This window comes from Lissotriton vulgaris, chromosome 7, assembly GCF_964263255.1.
Source record: "Lissotriton vulgaris chromosome 7, aLisVul1.2, whole genome shotgun sequence".
Lineage (NCBI taxonomy): Eukaryota > Metazoa > Chordata > Amphibia > Caudata > Salamandridae > Lissotriton > Lissotriton vulgaris.
This window is the reverse complement of record NC_141695.1, coordinates 107,461,366-107,481,685: the sequence shown is the minus strand read 5'-3', so window position 1 is coordinate 107,481,685 and position 20,320 is coordinate 107,461,366. Positions and strand designations below refer to the sequence as shown.

The following is a 20,320-nucleotide window of genomic DNA, read 5'->3' as shown; positions in this document are numbered from 1 at the left end:
TTGATACTGTGTATGTAAATGGCATCAATTATACAGTGAAAAGCCCAGAGGTGAAACACGTTGGTATTGAGCAGCTTTGCCAATAAATTTATCAAGCAGCCCTGAGTGTCCTGGAATTGTCTTGCAATGGAAGGAAATTATGCGATATATATATATATATATATATATATATATATATATATATATATATATATATATATATATATATATATATATATATATATATATATATATATATAGCAAAAAGTCTTCAACTACAAGAAGAACTGGAGGAACCAAACGGGGAATTCAGGTAAAGCATTTATTGACAACCAGCAAAGGCATTACGCGTTTCGACGTAAATGTCTTCCTCAGATGGCTGCTAACACCGTCCATGCACGCCAGCTACTTGTAGTTACTCCATCCATTCCGTCTTAATGACATAGTCAGGTGTCCGGCTCAGAGTCACCATCATCGCTGTGGTTGTCTCGGAAAACCACAGTTCCCAGAATGCCCCTCGCACGGCAAAACTGGGTTGGGATCTCTTTCACTGCACCACGTATCCCTTTCTGGGTCCTGGCTGTCGGTAAGAATGTGGTGCAAGTGCTCTGGCAAAGCACAGTGGCTGAAACAAACACCTCACCTGGGTCCCCTAGATGCCTCAACCGTACAGTCCTCAGTCAGCCAGGCCTGAAATGGCGAACACAGTGTTCCGAAATTCCTCTATGCAGTCATGGACTGCTGTCTGCCGCGGCGCTGTCTCTGGAAGGGGATACGGTGGGTACTGAGCAATCCAATACCTTGTACGTAAAGAGATTGCTGAAACTGTCCTTGTTGCTCAGACCACTTGGTGGGGCGGGTAACCTCCTAGCATGCCCAGGACACAGCACGCAAATTTATGGCGAAAAGTCTTCAACTACAAGAAGAACTGGAGGAACCAAATGGGGAATTCAGGTAAAGCATGTATTGACAATCAGCAAAATTCATGACACATTTCGACGTAAATGTCTTCCTCAGATGCCTGCTTACACCGTGCTTGCACGCCAGCCACTTGTAATTACTCCATCCGTTCTGTCTTAATGACGTAGTCAGGTGGGCCGGCTCAGAGTCACCATCATCACTGTGGTTGTCTCTGAAAACCACAGTTCCCAGAATGCCCCTCTCACAGTAAAACTGGGTCGGGATCTCTTTCACTGCACCATGTATCCCTTTCTGGGTCCTGGCTGTCAGTTAAGAACGTGGTGCAAGTGCTCTGGCAAAGCACAGTGGCTGAAACAAACACCTCACCTGTGTCCCCTAGACGCCTCAACCGTACAGTCGTCAGTTAGCCAGGCCTGAAATTGCGAACACAGTGTTCCGAAATTCCTCCATGCAGTCATGGACTGCTGTCTGCAGCGGTGCTGTCTCTGGAAGGGGATATATATATATATATATATATATATATATATATATATATATATATATATATTCACTGAAAAAACCATAGGTTTTACAGACGTTATAGTTAGGAATTAGCATTTAAAAAACCTTGGAAATTCACTAAAAAAAACATAGGTTTCAGGGAAGTTCTAGTTAGTTGAAAATTTGACTCCTATGAAACCACCGAAAACCACAGATGTCATCAGTGATGTCATTTGAGATGTCATCAGTGATGTCATCAGTGATGTCACTGACCATGTCATGAGTGATGTAATATGTGACATGATCAGCAGTGCATTGCGGGCGTGCGAGTTATAGTTAGCTCAACTAACTATAATAGGCGAATTTCTGTGGTTTTATATGAGTCAAATATTCAACTAACTATATTGTCCCTGAAACCTATGGTTTTTTAGTGAATTTCGAAGGTTTTTTAAATGCTAATTACTAACTATAACGTCTGTAAAACCTATATTGGCCTCGAACCCCCCGAAAAATTAGTAAACAATACCCGGGAAGGTGGTCCCCTAGACTGCAAAAAAGTCTCTGTGCCCTTCCTCGCCTAATTTACATGTGACATTAAGATCTCCAGTCCTACAGAGACCCCGCAATATAATAATTGGATTGGCCACGGAACATTACCCACCAGGGGCCTCATCTAAATGAACGGGTGAGACCCGCTTTTTTTTCTCCATTTTTACCATCCGCAAATCCTCTATTAAAGCGATACGAGGTTTACCTCCTCTCGCTTAAAGTAGTCAAACAAGGATTTGCTATCACAGGGTGGAAGCCATGCATCCGCCCTCTAATAGCAAACACAAATGTCCCGGAAATGCACACACCGTGATATTGTATGAGTTGCGCCTGAGAGGTTTTCCTCCCTAGGACCATGATGCATTTGTTAGTATAAACGCATACTAACACTACTTACACACGTGTAGTACAGGAACCGGAATGTAGTGAAGAAGTAGAGGAACCGCAAGATCTAAAAATATAAATCCTACCAGAAGTCGGATGACATAGTTCAATGAGCCGAGGACCCTGGCATAAGTAGAAACAGCTACATGAAGAAAACGGGTCTTCAGCACAACACAAACAATTTTGAAATATTGGTGAGTGCTGACTTCTTTTTACCTTCTCCCGCTTTTGTAGTGAAGAGGCAGACAGCAGTGGATCCGATAAGTAGATTTATTACAGGAAAACAAGACACCTGAAACAGCCACCAACAGGAGCAGACAGCAAGGCAACCATTTTCTCCAGCACTGTGTAGAAACTCCACAAGGTTCCCCTCATGACAGCCCTACGTTCTAACATTACATACTTAGATTCTAGTAGAATTACATACTAACATTCTACTATGACTTACATTGAAATACTACACAGAGCACATGACTTTACAACAAGGAGCTCATGGTTTCATCCATGAGTCTTAAGACCAGTAGGGTTGAGTAGTTTGCTTCCCACTCCCTGTATTCTATAAACCAAATTAACACTATTTCCACAGGTATGCTACAGCGCCCAGAGCACATCCCTTTACAGCAATGAGCTCACAATTTAGGCTCACGGTTTAATCCCCAAGTCTTCAGACATGTAGGGGTGAGTAGTTCGCTTCCCACTCCCGATATACTATAAAAACATACTAACACTACTTACACTTATACTACCGCAGCTAGTATCCTACAGCGCCCAGAGCCCATCAATTTACACCAATCTGCTCGGTTTGATCACCGACTCTTCACACCGGTAGACGTGAGTACTTCGCTTCCCACTCCCTGTATGGTATAAACGCCTACTAACACTACTTGTACACGTATACTACAGTGCCCAGAGCCCATCCCTTCACAGCAAACACCTCAATTTCATCCCCAAATCTTCACACCTTTAGGCGTGAGTACTTCACTTCCCACTCCCTGTATGGTATAAACGCCTACTAACACTACTTGCACACATATGCTACAAAGACCATACCACATCACTTTACAGCAATGACCTCACGGTTTAGGCTCTGGGTTTCATACCAGAATGTAGCACCATATCATATCAGCACCATGTCACTCTGAGCAACACCACACTTTCAGACCGGTAAGAGTGACTACTTCGCTTCGCACTCCCCCACAGAGGTTACAGTGCTCCTACGCACCTTTCACACTTTTTTCGCCCTTTTTTCCCGTTACTCGCTTCAACAAAATCACAGAATGGCGGCCAACACTTCCTAGTTGCAACCGCTCGCAGCGCTCACAGCCAATCAGCAGCGAGCTCATGCTAGTAACGCCACGGCCATTCAGATTGCAGAATTCCCAAATATATAGATCTGTAAATTTAGATATTTCTCAAAAACTACTGAACGGATTTACACCAAATAAACAAAAGTGTGCTTTCTAGACCAAAACCCTTCTCCCTGCTAAATTTGGGGTAATTCTGTTCACCCCTTCGACCTGTAGCCTTGTCTAAAGTTTCCTATGGAAATTAACATGGAGAAAACACGTTTTGGGAACCCCCTTTTGTGTCGGCCCCCCCTTGATGAATCACCCCCAAACTTTCAACATAGGAGCTGATATATATATATATATATATATATATATATATATATATATATATATATATATATATTTATATTTATATAAATATAGCTTCTTTTTTTTAACTCAGTGGCAGTCATCACTGAGTAGGTATAGTTATGTCCATCGGAAATGCCTTTTGCTCTTTTTTGACTAGTTCCATCATGGAAAGTTTTAGGGTGATCCGTCGCGCAGGAGCTGAGAAAAAGTGGGGTCCCAAAATGCAAAATTTCCATAGACTTTTTTGAATGGCAGTATAAACTGCTGAACGGAATTACACCAAATCTGTCAGAAAGCTAGATCTTGGTCCGGAAAGTTTGCTTTTTGTGATTCGGTGTAAATATGTTCAGAGGTATATGAGAAATCTAGGATCAAAAATATTTCCAACCTAAATTAAAAAAATTGAACTTTCTGATTTGCCTACGGGCCTTGTTATTCATTGGGACTTGCTCCTGCAGGAGCAAGCTCTTTGATTGGCTCGCTGCAACATGAAGAAAAATGTTGCCCCAGCCATGACAGGACCTGGGTCTTAGGCCCCTGTCTTGAGATTTTTTTATAAAAAACAATATAATGGGGCAATGTAGGCATACTGTGTCCCCTAGAACTTGTGGAGGGGGCCTCAGAGGAACCCCGCAGTCCAAAATCATTTTTTTTTATTTAAACCACGATCCAGCAGGACTCCTGCCGGATCATGACATATAAAAAAAAAGTGCCAGCAACGTTTTTTATTTTAGTAATTTGACCCCTGGGTGGACCAGGGCAGAGGGGTAATTAAAATTAAATATTTTTGGGGAGCAGGACTGGGCCCACCACCCTGAGTCACTCTTGGGCACTGTGGAACCCATTGCTTTGGGGGGAAATGCAAATTTAAGGGGAGGGGGCAGGCCTTCCACCGGTGCCTCTATTGAGCCCAGGGGACCCAGTCCGCTGGGGCCAAACATTAAATAAAGGAGAGAGGCATGCAGCCTCACTCCCAATATTGGGCCCCAGGGACCCGATCTCGAATTGCCAAGCTGTAAACAAAAAAAATCAAAAGGTGGGGAGGTGGGCAAGCAGTTCCCCACCCTGAGCTTTACCCCAACCCCCAGGACCACATTTCTAAAAAAAAAAAAAAAAGGAGAGGGCAAGGCGTGCATCTCCCCTTGCAGGTATCTACCGTCGAGACTCCATCCCCTGGGGGATGATACTAGATAGTGTTCACCCATTCGATCAGGAACTCAGTGGGAGCAGTACAAAAATGCTGCTCCCGTTCTGGCCGGAGCACAGGAAAGGCCTTAGTCTCCACCAAACCCAGTATGGTGCTGGCTAGGAGCTAACTGGGCCATGGGGGCCTAAAGGCTCCCCCTGAAGCCCCCAATGGCCCCCCTATATTAGGGCACTGGGGGCGGGCACACACCCATAGCATAAATATGTCCAGCTCCCGCAAGGAAAATTGACTATGGCCGCGGGAGCCCCGAGGCTTACCTGGGGTTCCTCCCACAGCCCCCAAATAAGAAAGAAGATGAATTTGCCCTGGGTGGGCTCTGGAGCACCCACTTAATGGAAAAGATGCTGTCTCCCACACGTACATACTATGCTGGATGGGGCCACAAGGACCTAGGGGCTTCCAACACTAACACCTAAATAAAATTAAAATGTAGTTGTCAGAGGTGGGCACCAATACACCCACCAAAATGTTAACATCCACAAAATGCTTGAAACAAAATGAATAATGAGAGTGAAAAGCTGCTCGTTTAGTATTCCTGCTCTGTGAAAGAGTGGCCCATAATGCCCTGGGAGGGCTATTTACATATTTTGTTTACATTGGTGATGTCCCTACAAGCGGCAGGACACCGTCAGGCATTTTTTAATGTTATGGGGGCTGCAAGGAGTTAAATGTAATAGCCCTCAGCAACATTAAAAAACAGTAAGTCACCTGCGTCATTACATCCATGGCCCGAGGAGAACTTAGCATATTTAGTTAAAGCACTTCTAGCTGGAGCTCTATGACCTCCAGCTAAAGTGCAAGGCCCTCTTGCTGTGTTGTATTTATCATTGCATTTTGGGGGCTAAAGAAGTGAGACTCAAATACATACTGGTTTGATTTTAAAAACAATCTCAACAAAAAGCAATATATCTCGGTATTTCGTTTAACATTTTTGATCCCACAAAATACAATTTTAAAAACAATGTTAAAAATAAGACTCACAGGCATGGTTTTTGAATTACAACTTTATGCAACATTTTAATGATCACTATTATTAAATGTTGCATTTTGAGAAATACTAAAATATACATCAGATTAAAAACTATTGGTGAATTTTGAAGAAAGTTGATAGATCTGCTTTATAAATATATTTATCCTCACCCCTTTAGAAAGCCAATAAGCTCACTTTTTATATTTGGGTGTTGTATGTTGTGATTCTTTGAAAATGTCAGAATGTCTGCCTGAGTGTGGTCAGGACCTGCAAGACCAACCACATGCTCAATCTTAACTGTTTGTTAGACCACTGTACTAAAACAAATTCAAAAACAAAAACATAGACATACATTCTTAGAAATGCAGATGGTCAGTTCCTTAGAGCTGTTGGTCTGTATAAAAGGCAATCACATTTTCCTTCCACCCACAACCGTAATGGCAGTGTTATTTGTTGTAATGTCCTGGGAGGGGAGGCATTTTTCTTCATCACCTGTCCACATCCACCTGAAAATGAGTGTGCTTCAATAATATAGCCTTATAGCCCGCCGCGGGCTATACCGGTTATTAAAGGGACAAGGGAGCAGGACTTTATTAGCTGGTATAGCCCAGGTACGAAGGGCTATAAGGCTATTAGAACATTCTGCCACTAGAGGGCAGAATGTTCAAACAAATAAAACAAAGGCTTCAGGGAGCCTGAGGAGATTGAAATCGACTCTGGCTCCCTGAAGCCTTTGTCCACTGCCAGAGCTGTGAACAAAGAAACATTGGAATGTTAGGGCTCCGGTCTTATACCCGCCATTATAAGCCCAGAGCACTCCATTGTTTTCAACGGAGCTCCCAACATTCCAATGTTCTAACAATCCTTACTTTGACTTGCTATGAGCTCAGTGGTTCAAGGCAGTTTTTGAGTTGGATTTATGCTTTGTTGCATAAGGGTCCCTTATAAAGATTTAAACTAATTTTGAAAAAAGCTAGCAGCCCTTGTCTCCTAACAACCGCGACTGCTGCAGGTAAGAACAGTAGGGCGTTGGGCCAGGTAAGGGGGAAATGTTCCCTCCTGGTCGTCTCTCGAAATCCCCCCTCACCTCACCACAACGCCCCACTGTTCATACCTGCAGCGGCCGCAGCTGTCTCCTAATCTAGGATCATTCCTGGAATGCTTTACCTGGAGCTAGTTCATCGTCACCTGGGCTCATATGGTATTTAAAAATGCATCTTCTTTGTGTCTCTATTCAAGCCAACAAAGATAACGTTTTGTGTGGCATGTTGGTATTGGATTAGCTTCACAATTAAATTAAATGACAGGCCCCGAGTTAGGTAAACTAATGAGGACTTACCAGCTGTTGAATTCAGTGCCGTCCACCCAGATCCACCGCTGGTCATAAACCCTCCTCTCTAAGCCAATCCAGTGATCACGGTTCCCTTTGTTAAACGTCATGAAATCCTTTAAATAAGACGGAAAAGGGACATCCTGAAACACATTGGGTTTGAGTAAAACATTTCATTGGGATCAGTGCACAGATCGGCAAAATTAATAAGAAAAGTGGAGACCTAGGATGTGAAAATCTGGTGCAGAACGTGAACTTTTGCATGTTTGATCCATTTATTGAATTGGTCAATTAGATTCATAGGCAATTTTAGTAAAGAACACAAGTGTCCGCAGTCGAAAAACATTCGTCTTGCAGCCCTTCCTAGTTATCCACATAATGCTGAACAAGTCATTTCTAAACCTGCCATTAAACACATGTAGATGCAGCACGTCATTGCTGCAAAAAATAGATCATAAAGTGATCTTAGAGGCATAAATTACAGCACCAATTATTATTTCCCGATTGCTACTTTATAATGTTTTTTTTAATTTTCTTTACGGGAACTCACAGCAAGTCTCTTTATATTTTGTCACAGATTCCCAGCTACAATGCAGAGGACTAGTTTTCGTAGAGTGCCACCCGGCCTCCTCCATACATTGTTGCAGATGCACAACCGGAGGGGCACGGCTCAAAGGTATAAATAAATGCAGGGTGAGCGCTCGTGGTTCACTCGGCGACCACCAGAATACCTGCCTGTATCTTAGTTATTTGTGCATTGCAGCAGCCTGCACCCCAAGGTTTGCTGATCCCCACATTATTCAGAGTAATGGAGTTGACCAGTAAACTACCTAGTCATTATCTCTGTGTTTGTCCTCCTGGTCACACTCAATACAGTGTGAGCTAGAACCAAGTTAGGCCAAACATTATGCTCAATATTGACAGGGATTTCAGCCAGAGCTGCAGACTTTGGAACTGGGGAATTAGGTTGGAATCTAGGGGAATTGGCTCAACATCCTGTGATTCTGGACAATCGCTTTATCGTCCTGTAGCTATAAAATGAATGCAATCTTGTATATATCACAAAGCGCAGGGGCCTCAGCTTGGAACTGGCTAAGCCCATTATTTTTTTTTTTTTTTTAAACAACTAGTAGGAAATCCAAGACTATAGTTATGGGAGAGGAAATGGCAGGAGAGCGTTTTCTGGTACCAGTTAAGAAAATGCCAATGAATGTCCTGGATATAGAAGGCAATATCTGAAGAACAACCACTTGAAAGCTAACATGCTAAGTGCTAGGCCCCCAGAGGAGTACGCTGGAGGTTGGACGCAGAGTACTGGAGGTCTGAGATGGAAGATGACCCTGGGAACTTCCGCAGAGGAGTGGTGGGTTGTTGGATTAGGTCAGGTACTAATGCCTAGTGGGCCAACAAAGGAGTGCTGGAAGGATGTTGGCTTTTTCTACAAGATCCTCCCTAAGGACTCTGGGATCAGAGGGAACAGTGAAAATGCATAAAGTTTGAAGCCACAGGATTGGCAGTGCATCTGTCCCCAAGCTGTCTGTAAAGGACTATAGAACAAAACATGGGAAGGAGAGCATTCTTTTCAGCTATAAGGACATCCATCACTGGGAGACCATAAGTATTCTCTATCTCCTGGAAGAGAGAGGGGCAATGCATCATTGACGTTGAGGAGGCAAAAACTTTGCATAGATAATCTGTTGGCCCATTCTCCCTCCATAGAAGACTGCACTCAATGACATAGATTATCCGCCCGATTCATCAAGCAAAATTGCGCTCGCAAAGGGCCAGATTCTGAGAATCTGGCCCTTTGCGAGTGCGATTTTTGCATTTGGGATTCAGCATCCCAAATGTAAAAATCGCTAATTGCGATCTCGCAATTTTGCAAGGAATTACATTTAAGGAATCTCTATTTGAGATTCCTTAAATGCAATTCATCATCCATTTTTATTTTGAGAATTCGCAATTTCTGGCCGCAATTTACCGCGAGGTCAGACCTCGTGGTAAATTGCGAAAACTCAGAAAAATGCATTTAAATGCATTTTTCTGAGCTGCATGTTACACACACACATGTCCTTTGGACATGTGTGTGTGCAACACCTGTGTAAAATGTCATTTGAGGGGTGCTACAGGGTGTCCTTTGGACACCCCTGGCACCCTTCAAATCGCTATCTTATTTGCGATTAGCAAATTGCTAATCGCAAAAAAGGAATACTCCCCATTCATTCCTATGGGCCTTTGTGGCCCATAGGAATGAATGGCGAGTAATTCCTTATTTGCGATTAGCAATTTGCTAATCGCAAATAAGGAATATGTAGGAATCGCAATTCTTTATACAATTTCTACATGAATCCCGTTTTGCGAGTCCTTAATAGCGATTCGCTTTGAATCGCTATTAGGGGCTCGCAAAACGGGAGAATGATGAATCAGGCTGTATGTTCCGTCATGAGGCAAATATTGCTAGATGACAGCATCATCGGTTGATGTACACATTAGAAACCTGGTTGTAGTATCCGACACAAACTACCTGATCCTTGAGACTGGACCTCAAATAAGACCAAGACCAATGATTAACTACTTGCATTTGTATCCAAATTGCAATTAGGTAATCGCTAATCTTAATGTATGAAACTGTTTTCAGGTTCACTTGCGATTCTTAATGGGTGGTACCTAGACCTTCCTCATGCATATCAATGAGTTAGGTCACAATTTGCGAGCCATTGGGAACCTACGCCATAACAGGGATGGTGGCATGCTGAGGTCAGCAGACCACCATGCCTGTGATTGCTTTTAAATAAAGCAGTCTTTTTTGTTTTTAAATGCAGCCCGTTTTCCTTAAAAGAAAACGAGATGTATTTAGAAAGAAAAAATGAAACTTTGCAATTAAATTTTTTAAGAGTAGGCAGTGGTCTGTGGGACCACTGCCTGCTCTTAAAAATGCTTTTACAATCATTCACAAAGGGGAAGGGGTCCCTTGGTGAATCCTTCCCATTTGCAAATTGGCTACCGCCTACTCGAAGTAGGTGGTAATATGCAAATGTTTTGCGACTGCATTCTTGGTCACAAAACATTCATGCATACCATTAGGATTCAGTACTCTGAAGGGAAGCCCTAAACACTCCTCTTCCAAATACCGAATCGCAAACCCATTTTGTGATTCAGTAACAGGTTACCAAATTGTAAATTAGGATGTGCCACATCTAAAAAGCATTTTTTGCATTTGCAAAAAGGACGATTCTGCGAATCGGTCCGTTTGCGAAAGGCAATAATGCTTGATGCATGTGCCCCTTTGACTCTTCGGCTGGGACAACAGACCCTAGACTTCAAAATCTCACAGAAAGCTCTGCAACCCTTGCTGCTTGCATATGTGTTTATGATTGTTTGGGAGAACAGGGACAAAGGGCAAGGAGTTTGTCTCCTACTGTCAGCTTTCTTAGGTCCAGAAAATATCACACTAAGAGGCCTGCAGAACCATGGTAGAATAGCAAGTGTCGAAGTCATGTGCCACTGCACTGTTAGCCAGTCCCTTGCCTAATCTTGGTTCTTTTGTATTAGGAAAGTCTGATGATGTTTGAATTCTTCTTTCTTGGATCAAAGAAGAAAGATTTGTCCCAAGTCTGCTAGTAAGACAGCTCTGATTAACTGGATGTTCTGTATGGGAGATTGATTGGATTTTTTCTGATTTATTATACAAAAGAAAGCTTGGAGTAGTTGACAGACTATCTGTACACCCACCGTTGCCTTAAAGTAAGAAGATGCAGCAATGTGTGCACCCGGAACATAAACATTTGTGTCATTTAGATCCAAAGAAGTCAAACAGATGCCTGGTTGAAGAAAAGAAATTATTGTTTGCCAGATAACCATTCTGAAAGTTGTATGTAGAATGTAGGTACTCGCGTCCTTGAGGTCTGGTACTGCCCTTTTTCTCTGTAATATTTTGTTTCCAACAAATAGGATTGACTAACCTTATTTGCCTTGTTTTTCTGGGGCTCCTTATATGATTGCTGCTTAGTAGAATTCCAGTGTATATTTATAATTTTAAGTGGTCTGTGGTTGTATGAGAGGGGTATGACTGATTGTCTGAATGAGTTTTTGGAAATGTATATAATGTCTTGTAAATCGTTGGTCTGAATAATATAATTGTTGTGTACATAAGGTCTTAAAAAATGTAAAATTTGTTAACTAAGAAACCAAATCCAAGGACTAAAAATCATTGAGTTAAATAAAGCGACTGAAATCAGATACCAGTACAAAGCATATTGTTTCATTCCGATGTTTTGGGGAAAAAAGGTTTTGTCCAATTGAGTAGCAGTACTGGCACCTCTTTTTGTTTAATAGTAGCTTGTGGCTAAGCTGTGCTGTGGGGTGCCCAGACCCAGTGGTGGTTTTTCGCTTTCTTCACAAAGTCATGAATCCCATTAACAAAGGCTTCTCTGAAAATGGGGCACCAAGGGATTAGAGTTTCTCTGAAAATGTCTGGTGGCGCGTTTAAGAACATCATTTTGCACCCATACTGGATGGTTTGTGAAGTCCAGGCCTCCATGATTACATTTCGTCACACAGGTAAAAAACAATAAAAAGGTTAAACTCAACTTTGTATAGCATCTTTTGAAGATTTGGATGGACCATAATCAGGGTTTTCAAGTTGGGTGTCAAGTTGTTGGAGGAATAGTTTTCTTTTTATCTGAGTCATCCAAGTCTCGAGCCTCCCTCCAAAGGGCAGACTGCAGTTTATGTTGGAAAAGGATGAGGGACAATCCTTCTGGACCCAAAGCCTCTTCCTCTGAAGTATAGGAATCAGCAATTGATGGTCCTCTGCAGACTTCTTCACCATTTCTTCTAAATGCTTCGAAGAGTGTCCCTCCAGAGAAAAGATGTGCACGAGGAAAGCTTTCTGCAAGCTGTCTGCCCCCAAGGGTGCATCTATCGGTGTCTTCTGGCTGAGAAAGATGAAACAGAAACAGAAGCTGATGCACTTAAAGAGTCATAACATGTGTCAGAAAGGAATCTGACTTGCTGTTCCATTTGTAACAAGAGAGGAGTCGGTCTCCACTCTGCTGTATGGTGTGGTAGGGTTTTATGAGTGCAACCTCAACCTTTTTATCAACAGGATCTGATGGGGATTCATCTTTGGAAATGATTGAGCCATCAGAAGCTAGTCCAGAAAAAGAGAATACTCCTTTACAATAAGTGGAATGTCATCCATGAAAGCTTGCAAAGTGCACCGCTTAGGAGGGAATCTTGTGAAATTTGACTTGTCTTCTTTCCATTCCTGTGACTAGAGTTTTATGTATTCATGGAAAATAAAAGGAAATGAGCTGGTTCTTTCACTGATATTGTACACACTCAGAACCCATTGCCAGCTTCTTTCTTTATCTATCATTGCTGACAGCATGGATAGGTCAGGTAAATCCACTGCTGCAGTGGGGGTAGTTTCTTCAGGTTCATGAACAGAAAAAGCAGCCAGGGTCATCTGGGAATGCATTCACTTTAAAGCACATTTATTCGGCTCCACTGTGCAGAGAGAGACATTTTCACCAAAAGGCTATTTAAGAATGACATCAAGAATGCAAAAGAATCAGTGTCTATAGAAGCAAAATCTCCTGTCACTAAACCTCAGGATAACTCAACTTGACAGAAAAGGACTTAATGACCAGCGGTCACGCTAGTAAACGATATCTGAATGAGAATAAAACTGGTCATCTTCTGGAAAATGCCAGAGACATGTAAGCAAACTGAAATACACTGATGGTTCGTGCACAGGTATTTATAGATGGTAGCGGTCCCCACAATCCCTGTAGAATACGGAAAAGTTGAGATTGGAGGAATATTGACCCCCTGGCATTACAGACATCCTTAACCAGTTCAAAGCCCTACCTGACAACAGAAGCAAACACGGCTGCCGTCAGATTCTCTGACTGGATCAAAGCAGCAGCTGATTCCCTAGTGCCGGGAAAAAACCTTCTTTACTAGGCGAATAAAATCTTCAAAACCCTGGTTCTCTGATATGCTGAGAATACAGAAACAATTATGCAGAAAGATAGAGAGACAGTGGAGAACGAATTACGGCTCATTGGAAAAATTAAAATACACACCAACACTGTCTGTATACAAGAAATTAATAGAAAAAGTAAAAAGCATGTACTTTTCAGCAAAATCTTGCAGGCTAACAACTCTAGTAAAGAACTCTTTGCAGCAGTCATAAACCTAGTCAATTTACCAGAATCCATTAGCATGGACAGTAGTGACGCATTATGTAATTCGTTAGCATTTTTGGGAGACTGATTCTAATGGAATCACTTCAGCTTCTGTATCTTCCTTACCGTCTAATTTGCTTGTTTCGTTTGGTCCGCCTAATGTAGAACAGATATCTCAGGTGGTTAGGACATCAAATTCCTGAGCTCCATCGGATCCATGCTCCCCAAAAATACTACATCTTGCTCCTGATCTTATCAGCGAACAATTGGGGACAGTATTGCATGAGATTACCTGTTCAGGTGTTTTTCCTGATTCCTGGAAAATTGCCTTGACTCTTCCACTTTTAAAGAAGCCTAATCTGAATCCAAGCGATCCCAGCAGCTACAGACCAATTTCCAGGTTACCCTTTCTGGCAAATGCACTGAAAAAGTACTGAATTCCCATCTCACAGCCTTCTTCTCGTCTGCAGATATGCTAGATCCCGGTCAATATGGTTTCCTGGAAGGACAAAGTGCGGAGAAAGCCTTGGTCATGGCAGCTGAAGAGCTCAGAGCAGTCTTGGACACTGGTGACAAGGCCACACTGATTGCTTTGGATTTATCTGCAGCTTTTGACACAGTGAACCATGACTTACTGATCAAAAGGCTTTCAGAGGCAGGGATCAAGAAGACAGCCCTTAAACTGATTGAATCTTATCTGGGTAAGAGGGTTCAGTTTGCTCAGATCGGATCCTCCTCCTCAGAGCATTTTATGCTCCCCTGTGGTGTGACACAGGGTTCTTCATTAAGCTCTATGTTGTTCAACCTCTATGTGACCTCCCTGACTAAAATAATCAGGCAGCTTGGCTTCTCTGTGACATCCTATGCAGATAATACCCAGTTAGCGGTGTCAATCTCAAGCAATGTGGAAGAAACACCAGACTTATTTAACTGCTGTATGACCCAGGTGAACCAGTGGATGAGCACGAACTGCCTAAAGTTGAATGGAGGAAAGACAGAGGTACTCATGTAGTGTACGGACACCTGGCTTGGGAGATCTTCCAATCCCAGTCAAAAAGGTGAAGAACTTAGCTTTTGTATTCAACGATATTCTGATCTTTAAACACTAGATCAGCAATCTTACCTCTACTTCATTCTTCCTCCTAAAGATAATCAGGAAAGTTCGTCCTTTCATGCCGCCGAATACCTTGAAAACACTTGTGACAGCATTAGCCCTGCCCGGACTTGATTATGGTAATGCTGTTTACGTGGGCATCCAAAAGCCACATTTACTTAAGCTGCAACGTCTTCAAAATGCAGCAGCTAGAGTGCTGCTGGCTATCCTGAAATTCCAGCCAGTCTCCCATGGACTGAGAACCCTTCACTGCCTCCTGGGTGAAAACAGTATAATGTTTTAATCCTTATGCCTAGCTTTCAAGGCATTGCACGGTGTTGGTCCTCAGTACCTGAAGAAACACCTATCCTGGTATCTACCCATCAGAAATTTACGATCATCGCAGAGCAAACTCTTCCAGACCCCCAAATTCAGGAAAGCTCACTGGGAGCCGGAGAAGCTTTATTCTGGGGACAGTTAAATCATTGAACTCGCTCCAGACTGACTTAAAATACATTCCAACACTACTATCCTTCAGAAAATCACAAAAAAATGAATGGCTCTTTGCCAACTAAATCTCTGCTCCTACTCTTCTTCAGGCAACCTTTTCTTCCAGCACCTAGACCCCCATAGGCATTCATGCGATATATACGTTTCAAATCAAATCAAATCTTTGAAGTGACCCCTACTTCAAAGGCACAACTGGATATTAGTTCTAGGCCTCTGACCCTACCAGTATGGCACACCACTGGGCTTGTGACGAGCTCTGCCAGAAGTAAAGACCTCTGTGCTATAAGGATTTCCATTCTGCTTGACTGCTGCTCTGGAAGAACCGCTTTTCTGCTTTTCTGAGCTGCTCTGCGGCCTGTTGATCGGTGCCCTGCTGAGGAAAAGAACTGGACCTATCTCACTTGAACCCTGAGTTACTGCAAAAGCTTGCTGGCTTAATCCCTGTCCGAAAGTCTCAGAGCTATCAAAATCAAAGACTTCCTTCAAAACCTGCAACAGCATCTGGACTCTACCATCTGTAAGTCCTACCCTGCCAAGCGGTGGCAATCCAGCCCTGAGCCCTTTAACGCTACTTCTGCTGCGAAGAACCATCAAAATCAATGCAGTAACAATTTTGCCAATCGGAAGCAGTGCATTGCCCTTCGATGCTGATTCAGGAGCTGATCGACTACATCGCTTCATCGGACTCCGCAGCTCAATGAACAAGGACTGCGCGGGTCATCAACTACGCATCTGCTGCATCATAATGGGGTTCTTCATCACCTGTGCAGAACAGACTGATGCATTGAGTCTTCTATGTCAATTATTACTCCCTCTAAGGTACTTTTTTAGTGGGACATGTGTGAGTCCTATAGCAGACCTGCCCTCCATCGCAGTCAGGCTGAACTTTCTGTTTACCCTGGTCCAGCACAACATTAAGTAACCCATAAGTGCTATTTACTCGTAAGCACCTATTTATGGTTTATTCTTAAAAATTCATCACTCTGGTTCTACTTATTGGGCTTTGTTGTTTTACTCTTAAAAGTATTATCTTTTTCTAACCCTCTGTAGACTATTTTTGTGTCTTTCCATTGGGTTATTGTGAGTGAGTTGCACAAATACCTTACACTTTGCCTCTTTAGACAAGCCTGACTGCTCTGCATCAAGCTACCAGAGGGTGAGCGCAGGTGATCTTTTAGTATGTATCTTGCTTACCATGACTAGCGTGGTGTTTCTTGCTTGTACAGGGTGCATATTCTGACAACCAGAACCCCCAATTCGAACACCAAGTTTCAGTCCTTATGTCCTATGATGCACCCTCAGACTACTGCGCCAGTATCAGACAGCGTCTTTTTTCACTCAGAGGACAGAGTATAACCGTCCCATCTTTTTATTCTCTTTGCACGCTCTGATTTTTTAGCAAATACTTATTAATTCTATACGTACCAGGGCTGAAGAGGTAAGGGGTTCTCAGGTTTGGCAGCATAAGATAAATGAATAAGAACCATTTACAAAGGGATATCTTAATAAGTGTGGCCTAGACTCACATGGCATCCTCCTGCTCCGAGGCTTCTTCCTTTTCTTTGAACTCCTTCTGTGCCTTTAGGTATTGGTCTATGTTTTTAGCCTCGCTCAAGGTCTTTGTGTCTGAGCCATTGTGTTCCCCCTGATCCTCATCCTGACCCTGGTCTAACTAGTTCTGGTCACTCTGGTACTGGTTCCCTAAAGATGGGGCTCCTGGTTGTAGTCCTGCCTAATCCTGGTCTTTCTGGCCCTGCTCTTGGCTCATCCTCTGTTAGCGCTTCCTGGTACTACTGATCCTCATTCTGATCCCACTGGTGTGCTGGGTCTTTATTCTCTCAGACTTGTGGTGCTGGCGCTCCTAGTCTTCCAGGTTTGGGTCATCTTGATTCCCCTCGCCCTGGTCCAAGTACCGTCTTCATTGGTCCTGGTCCTTCTTATGAAGTAGTTTTGGACTGGGCTTAGTCATTTTGGTCCTGGTCTAGCCCCACTAGTCCTCTTGTCTAAAGGTGTCCTCGATCCCTTGATCTTCACCAGCCAGGTCCTAATGCCCCAGTTCCTAGTCCTCTTGCTACTCTTTGAACTTGATGTCCTGGTCTCCTTGTTTCTAACCACTCTCGCCCTCCCACCCCTGATCCAGGTCCAGCCTATACTTATCGTTTTAATCCACCTACTCATCCCCTATCTGGTACCTGGTCTTAATACCCATAGTACACCTGCTCCTGACCTAACTAGTTATCTGGGCTCTCCTCTAAACAAGTCATGATACGCTTGGCCCTGGCCCTCCTGCTAGTTGTCATCCTGGAATAACGTATCCACTTTATCCTGATCCTCCCTCTTCAGGTCATTCTGTTCTTAGCCACCCTGGTTGGTCATAATAACTCCTGTCATTCTGGCTTTCTTTGTCATGCTCCTCCTTTTCCGCCTCATCCTGGCCCTGCTTGTCACTGGTATGGTGGGTCCTGATACACTTGGGCATTTGTGACTTGAACTTGCTTTTCCCTTTGGTTTTTGTCCCACTGGTTGTCCATCTTAGCTCTTGTCCTACTGACTTTGGTTGCCGGGCCATCTCCTCTTGATTCTTCTGGTCCTGATCTAGTAGTCTTCCTTCTTCTCAGTCTGGTTAGCCAAGCCTTGGTTTACCTATTCCTGATCCTCACAGTCCATGTTCTCTATCTGTTTCTTTTACCCACATGACTTGATCCTTTTGTTTCTGATTCTCCTTGTTTATGGAAGTTATTTTCCTAATCCTGGTCATTTAGGTCCCCTTCTCCTAGCTCTTCCTTTTCTCTCATGATCCTCTTGATCCTCATCCATTTGGGGTGGTTCTTCTGATCCTTCTTGCATTGTCATCTAATTCCTAGAACATCAGTTCCTTGTTCTGCTGGTCTCCTCAATCTACCTGGCCTCTTGTGTCATGGCCCTCTTAGCCCTTATATTCAAGGTTTGGATCATGCTTTCCTTACTGGCTCTAATCCTTGTACTCATGGTCCTCACTGCAAGCAATGGTTCGGCCCCTCTTGGTCCTTAGTTCTCTTCGTTTGGGTCAAATCCTTTATCATTTTGGTCCTGGTCCGTTTGGACATCCAGGTCAAGTCCCCCTGGTCTTCGAGGATCTGAATCTTCAGGTCCTCCTGATATTCTTCACCCTGGTTCTGCTATCCTCGGGTCTTGGTCTTTCTGCTCTATCTGATACTCTGAGCACTGGTTCTATGGTTTTGGTCCCTTTACTAATCCTGGGCCTGTTCCTGGTTCTCGTCCTGCAGATCCTTGTAATATCCCTTGCTCTGGTCCTGGTCCTCCTGGCTCTGGTCCTCCTGGTAGTCCCTCCCCATCTTATTTGCTTATTCTGGCCCATGGTCCAAATGGCCTCCATCTGGTTTTCCAAGATCGGGTCCTGATCCTTCTTGCCTTAATAAAGCTTCTGCACAAACTGATCAAGTCCACCTGTATCTGGTTCTCCAGGGCCGGGCCATTCTGCTGCTTATCTTCCTAGCCATCCTGTTCCTAGCCCTCCAGGCTGTGATCATGGTGGACCTTATGTACCTTACCTCCTGGTCCTGGTACTCCAGGTAATGATCTTCTTTGCCCTGATTTCCCTGTTCCCTCTGGTAGGCCTGGGTGAAGTTTGCAGAGTTCTGATGCTGAGAACTCCCCAAAGTGACCAAAAAACTCTGCTGTGCGGAGTTCCGAAAGTGGCAGAGTGCATTTGGTCATGATTTTCTCATTGCGACCGCCCGCGTTGAGAAATCCGACCGGATGCATTGAGAAATATCTCCGGGGGGTGGATTTTCCTCTCTTACACTCTCCAACTTGATGTTGGGGAGCACAAGCGGAGAATAAATCTCCATCCCGCTACGAGGAGCAGAGTTTTTCAGAAATGCACGTGCTCCACGAAATGCGGAAAATTCTGCAAAATGCACAAATGGAGCGGAGTTCACTGCCCAGGCTTACCCTCTAGTTCTTTGTTTCCTGTTCTTAATAGAACATTTCTTTCTAGTTCTGGTTGTATGTGTCCCTAGACTCACTTCCTTGGAACTCCCTGACATGATCATGCTATTCTTTTTTTTAACATTTCTTGGCCCTTTCAAGATTATGTGCATTTGGTCACGATGTTCTCATTGATATTCATGCCGAGTGTTTGACCCCCACTGTAAAATCAGCACAAACTGCACCGTGCACTGTACAAGAGGGCGCTGCTTCTTTTCTGACGCTCGTGAGGCAGGTTTCCTCAATGCGAATGGAAGGTTTCTCAACGCAGGCGGTCACAACCATTTGCGACTGCCCGCGTTGAGAAATCTGACTGGATGCGTTGAGAAATATCACCGGGAGGTGGAATTTCCTCTCTTGCACTCACCAACTTTATGTTGGGGAGCGCAAGCGGAGAAAAAATCTCCATCCTCCATTTCTTTTTCAGAAATCCACGTGCTCCACAAAATGCGGAAAACTCTGCAAACTGCACGAATGGAGCAGAGTTCACTGCCGAGGCTTACCCTCTAGTTCTTTGTTTCCTGTTTTCAATAGAACATTTCTTTCTAGTTCTGGTTGTATATGTCCCTAGACTCACTTCCTTGGAACTCCCGGACATGATAATGCTATTCTTTTTTTAACATTTCTTGGCCCTCTCAAGATTATGTGTCAATTGGTCACAATCACTTGGATCTGATCCTTATAGTTTGGGTTCAACTTGGCTTTGTTCTACTGGATCTTCTTCACCAACCATCCTAGCCTTGGTCTCCTTGGTCCTGGTCGTCTTGGTCCTTCTTGTCCTATTGCGTTTGTTATCATCAACCTTAACTTCTGGCCATACTGGCCATTCTTGTTGCCCTCAGTCTTGACCTATCTAGCTCTGTTCCTTTCTCGTCCTCTTTGCATTGGTCACCTTGTCCTTGTTCATTTCAAGCTGAACCTACTAGCCCTGGTCCTTGTCCATCTGGCTTCTCATGTCCTGGTTGTCTTTGTTTTTCTGGTTTGGGTTGCCCTGGTCCTCCTGGATCTTTTCATTGCCATTTTAGTCCTACTGGTACCTCAGCCATTGATGCTGGACCTCCTGATCCAGGCTC

At 43.6% G+C, this 20,320-nt stretch overlaps 1 protein-coding gene across 1 annotated transcript in view; it reads right to left on the bottom strand.

Moving 5' to 3' along the window:
- The window catches only part of LOC147700924 (C-type lectin domain family 2 member E-like), a 280,507-nt gene that overhangs the window by 75,678 nt on the left and 184,509 nt on the right, over positions 1-20,320 (bottom strand). Inside the window, exon 4 of the mRNA XM_086928545.1 lies at positions 7,470-7,576. Within this exon, the coding sequence (XP_086784671.1) occupies positions 7,470-7,576 (107 nt within the window). The remainder of the gene's footprint in view (positions 1-7,469; positions 7,577-20,320) is intronic.